General features: G+C 41.8%; 1 protein-coding gene across 1 annotated transcript in view; it reads right to left on the reverse strand.

Annotated features, from left to right (window-relative positions):
* LOC128374953 (ryanodine receptor 3-like) overlaps window positions 1–4,972 on the reverse strand; it is a 98,764-nt gene extending 93,792 nt beyond the window's left edge. The window contains exon 1 of the mRNA XM_053335173.1: window positions 4,925–4,972. Coding sequence (XP_053191148.1) covers window positions 4,925–4,972 — 48 coding nt within the window. The remainder of the gene's footprint in view (window positions 1–4,924) is intronic.
* Window positions 4,973–6,000: the final 1,028 nt, after the last annotated feature.

Below are 6,000 nucleotides of genomic sequence, written 5' to 3' on the forward strand. Positions count from 1 at the left end.
ATAGATATCAATAATAAAATGAATAATCCATTACAATCTTGCACTTCTAACACAAAGTGCATCTACTGTAAGTATATTAAGGACCAGAACAGCAGCATGTCAGTAATTAACACGTATCAGACAGAAGTGCACATGAGGCAGAATTGTCATATCAAGACTTGCTAGACTTAATACTACAGTTGAAAACATAAATGGCAGACGCGATGGAGGTCTTAAACTAAAATAAAAGAACAACAGGGTCTTCGTAGGAAGGAAGCTTCCTACACTGCCTCATTAAATATTCATGCTCTGAAACACCAGATCAATCAGGCCCCCTTACTGCATGCCACTGACATTACTGAGGAAATTTCTTCATTTGGTGGCACGATCAATAGCTCATTACAGCAGCTTTACACTGGGTCGTCTCTGGGCAGGCCTGCTAGCTTAATTCCCTCTACATCACAGGCCTATCTTATCTGTCCATCTTCATCATGCAACAGTGAGAAACAGCCCCTGCTGAGCAACAATCACACCCGAAACCTGGCACTGACTTACTTCTCTGCAAGTTGAGCTTTTGAAAGTTTTTTAGAAAGTACAAAACTGAGAACTGTGAATTTGTCTGAGGTTAATGCTAATGGGTTATATGAGGGGAGTCAAAACTGCAGCAGGGTTTAAGTATATGTTCATATGCTGTGCAGAAAAAGAAAGTATCTATTTGATCAACAGTATGCCTAATGCATGACAACTTTGCACCTGAAGTAGTTTAAATGCCTATATCCAGGCAAAGAACCACAATAAATCAATTCAATTTCACACTTGTTCAATGCCCAACACATGTATGTAAGGTATCAATCATTTATATAAAGATTCACCCACAGCATCGGTATTCTGCATCTCTCTGGTGAGTGTAACATCTGACAAAATGATTCAACAAAAACATTTAACGAGAGAATATCTCCGTGAGAATTTGCCAAAACAATTTACATTTTCTTAGTTTCATGAAATTCACTTCTTCACAAAGCAATTTCAGAGTGAATCTCTGCGCTCAAATCTGTACCATTATGCTCAAAATGCCTCTTGGTTACTAATGAAACTGAGCTATTACTTTTTTTAATTCAACCATGAAATGACAGCAGACCTCATCATAATAACATTAGAGCTACCCTCCTTAGTGTCAAGTAGAATGCGATGATGTGCTGAACTAAATTCCCATCAGTGAGAACAATTTCATGGTAATCTCTAATAATTATACACAGGGCAACTGACAGAGTAACAGGAGGAGCCAGATATGAAGCAAGTGAGGGACACTTGTGGTCAAAAATAATCTGTGCAAACAAGTATGGACTTAGATAAGACACACTGAAAGACTGAGAAATTATATTTTTTGGCATGTCCATTTCCAGAGTACTGAAAGGTCAGCCGTTCTTAACAGTCTCTGCTAAAGTAAAAAAAATGATTCTATGCAGTTTTATATAGAGAATACTGTATCTCCGACTGCACACTGCAGATCAAGGGCACCTTTGATTGCCTCTGGGCCACAAGGACCTGTTAGATACAGCCTCCACCCTCCCAGGATCTGTCACTTCACCATTTCAAATTGCAGGTAACACATACAGATGCATGCCGGTAACATGCTATGCAACGCTGGATCACAGCGAATATGAAAAGCCAAAAAAGAGCAACTGCAACAAAGGAAGGAAAGGAGACAACCAGCAGGGTGTTCACAGAGACATGAGTGGGTGAGGAGGCAGTGAGTTCTGGCACTGATGTTGGGGGCATACAGCACAGCAAAAATTAACACTTTACTGCTTCACAGTCTTATTTGTTTCTTTCCTTATGTGGCTATTATATTTTTTTTATTTGCTTGTTTGGCTCGATGCATTACATCTGTGTTGCCGCATTGACAGTCATCGCCTGGATGCAAAGTGAGACCAGCGCTTTCACATAAACAAGCCGAGCGCTGCCACAGTGCATTAGTCACAGCCCCAGTCTGGCCTTTTCAAAGTCGCTACTCCCACTCAAACTGCTAATAGATCACCAGAATTTGATATTAGCCTAGCAGGGATCCTCGCAACAGAGAAGTTGTGCGCGGTGTGCCTGTGCACGCGTGATAACACAGCGTACTGTGCCATGTTTTCACTAATAAGTGGCCTTCTGTCAGTATGGCTATTTGACTTAAAACAAAAAAAAAAGCGGAGTGAGTCCATGACAGAAGTTTACCATTCCGTCTTCTTCCTCTGTTCTCCATCCGCTCTAATGACACAACAGACAATGGGCGACCAATTCATTTAGAAAACTACTCTTGCATAATGAGCTGCCCTAGCCATGTTACCTTAAGCTGATATTTTATTCATACTGTTCACTATACTGCTTATTATGAAGCTGCTGCTGGTGAAGCTGGAGCAACTGAGGACATTTTCCAATTTCCACACAGGACGAATAAAGTTCCTATAGAATATGCAGCCTTATTAAACTCTCTGTGCAGCACCTTGCCCCCTCTGACATTAAACAGCAGTTTGGGGGCAGCTTTTCTCAGAGTCTCTTGGCTCACAATCAGCACTGTTCCTCTTCCTGTAACATCAAATTACCCATGGCTGAGGCATGCTTGCTCGTTTCCCTCTCTTCCTTTTCTCCCACTGAGTTGGTTTTATAGGCAGCAGTCCGGCTGGGATAATTTCTGCCGTCACTCCAGGGAAATTACTTTGTGTTGTTAGGGAAAATGCAGATTGTGAACTGCTTTATCAAGCTTCTTGACTCAAGTAACAGTCAACATTTCGAATGCCAGCAAGAAATACGTCTAAATATCCTTACAGACTGTTTGCCATAAAGTAGCACTGATGTAAAGCTAAGTTCTGAGCCATGCGTGTGTCTATGAGTATGCATATGTGCAACCGACTTGAGCATTTCTTTCTGCAGGAATGACTCAACCATGTACTGTAGAGAAATGTGGGCGCATGAACATGTATGTGTGGGCATGTACATACTTTTGTGTGTATCTGTTCTGTTCCTCTACACGGAGTACTTCAACCGTGCCTTGCTTGAACTGATGAATAATTTCTGCACTGTGCTCTGCTGTGGCACGTCTGGTGCAGCCTGACTGCACCACACAGCTAAAGCTCCGCATTTGCATTCAACACACACACACGCGCACACACACACACTTTTACACTCATGTACACCAAGCTCGCTCACTGCGCCTCCATCCCAACACCATCCAACCATTCAGCTGCTTCCCTGTGTGAAGGGATGCAACAAGCTGCTATGCCCTTTTTTAAAGTAACAGCATTTTCCTATTAGTCAATATCATCTCATTTTTTTTCTCTCAGGGTTACCACTGGGGAAAACATTTTCACTGTGAATGGGACCAAAGCAGTCAAAAAAGCAAAAAGTGCTAAATCCACAACTCTGATATGGGGCTGCCTCTTATAATCCTGATTGTGGATTGGTGGCATTTTAGGTTGAAGCCCAGAAAAGAGTAGTAACAGTGCAGAAATGTCAGCTCTCTTTTGGAGTGGCAGGCATGCTGATGTGGTGACCTCTGTGTGCTGTGGTTTAAAGGTTGGGGGACTATGGGACAAATGAGCAGTAGGGTAGCAGCCTTTAGTGAGAAGAAAGAAAGAGACATTTTAAAGATCACTGCCATTGCTGGGGATATGAATGCCGTTCAGTGCTAACATGTATTCAAGATTCCATCATGTATTTATAGGTAGTGTTATTGTGTGGACCTGACATATAAGTGTGGACCTGACATTTTTGACATACGTTCGATTACTACAGGACATTTATGTATAAAAATCAGTTTTGAAAGCAGAGGAAAACATAACTGGGTAACTATCATTTACAGGAAAACAAGAGCATCTCTGCTCTATTTGCCTCAAAGTACAGCAGGTTACGCATCTGTAAGCAGCTTAATAAAGGGGAACCACAAGCAGCAATTCCAGTGATATGTGCAACCAAACACCTCCTGCCATCTCAGGGATCTATCTGGAAGACCTCCAGCTCTTTGCTCCTTCATCTCTCCCAGACAAGTGTGTATTTTCAGACATGATATACCCCTCTGTGCATTTAACCATAAGTGAGCACACCATATCATCATCTATATTTTGTCAAAGTGGAAAATATTCCTCTCTCCTCAAGCACTGCCAGATATTTAGCGTCAACACTCACCTTCAACTGTACATGTTCTACTGTAGCTTAAGACTGAAGATAAGAAGAGCAATTAGTCTACAGCCTATTTAATACTAAATTACAATTTGTTTACATGAGCATACAATCTGTCTAAATTGGCTCAATCTGCATGTGTAATTTGGCCAGGGTGCAACAATAATGTATTTATCAGAAAATACTGTCCTCAGTTCATTTGCATAGACCTTTGCTGCTGCACAGGAACCCTGGGGCTACTGTCTGGCCAGGCAGCCTACACTGCCAGGCAACCACGTTAGAATATCTTATACACTAGAATACAGCATGCATATTGGTTCAGAACTCCCTTTTTTCCTAAAGGAGATTTAAGTGATGCTACAAAAAGAAGCTTTTCGACTCTGCACGTCCTTTTAAGACAAACATCAGTGTTTTTCACACAGTCGACCTCTGCCAAATTGAAAACCATTAACGGCTATAACCGTGCAGCGAGGTTCATAGGTAAGTTTTACATGGTAAGGGAAATAGTGCTGTCAACTTCTTGATAAAGAGACTGCAGAAAAGACAATAGCTCTCAGTGAGCGATGCGCAAAACAATAGGGCACTATCGCCGCCTCTAAGATCTGCAACAAGCCATAAGGGTTATGAAAGGTTATGGGATCAAATAACATCTGTCAAGAAAGCCAACAATTGGCAATCGACAGAAATAATCTCATTCGCAAGGTAACATGAAAAAGAGAGCTGCACATCTTTCCACAGCTGCCGGCGCAGCGCTTCAAGTACAAGCGGCAGGAAATGTACTCACAGTTCTGAGGAACTGGATTTCATCCTCTCCTTCTCCACCTTCAGCCATGGCTGCAAAGGAGCCTGTTCAGACTCGGGAAGCCTCCGCTGGCTCCTCTCTCCTATCGATATTAGCATATAGCTAATCCACGGCCATACAGCGGGGAGACTACCGCAGCATGTGTCACTCAAGCCCCTGTACTCAAGCCACGCTCACCGCCCGGAGGAGGAGTGTGTCAGCATCGGTGGGCTGGAGCAACTGGGGACGGTGTGGCGGGGAAACAGGGAGAAGCCAAGTCGTGTAGCCAAGATACAGCAGCGGGGGCTTTATGTTCGACGTCACCGGCAGACCTTATTAATACAAGCGTAAAAGCGCGAATATTCAAACGTCAGTGCGTTTAATTAAGTGAAATTAAGGCTATCTAATGAGTGTCACGTTATTTTTTGGTTTTCTGGCCCTATCTCGTGGCTCCGGGTTTTCAGTAAACGTAATGTTTGGAAGGAAATCGGAAAACAAAATTATAATGCTAGCTGCTATTTGCAGTGCTAGTCCAGATCAGCACCATGGTCAGCACCCCGCAGCACAGACATGCTTCTGCTTCAACACAACGTGATAATCACAGTCTCCCAGACTGCTCAAACTAAACTACTGTATTATTTTTTTGAGAATCAATGCTGGGATAAACATGTTCTCATCTCTGGACGGAGAATACAATGTATTACTACAGCCATGTAAAAGAAACATTCTCCTCTACAATCTACAGCATTTCCTAAAATACACATTTTACCCTAAAATGTCATCTTTACACGTTATAAAAATGTTGTATCTAAAATGTATGTATAAGGCTGGGCAACATATCGATTTTATATCAACATCATGATATCAGAATATTGTCTTTGATTTTGGATATCACAATTAGAGATCCACCAATAACAATGCAGATATCGAATATCAGTCCGATACTGAGTCAAATGATTGGATCAGGTATTGGTGACAATGTGTTGGTCTGGTATCAGATACAATTATTTTCAATTAATAACAATTCAGTACATTTATATGCATGTATTAATGTGTTACATTTTCTTTTACAAAGTTAG

Source organism: Scomber japonicus, chromosome 16, assembly GCF_027409825.1.
Source record: "Scomber japonicus isolate fScoJap1 chromosome 16, fScoJap1.pri, whole genome shotgun sequence".
NCBI classification, from domain to species: Eukaryota; Metazoa; Chordata; class Actinopteri; order Scombriformes; family Scombridae; genus Scomber; species Scomber japonicus.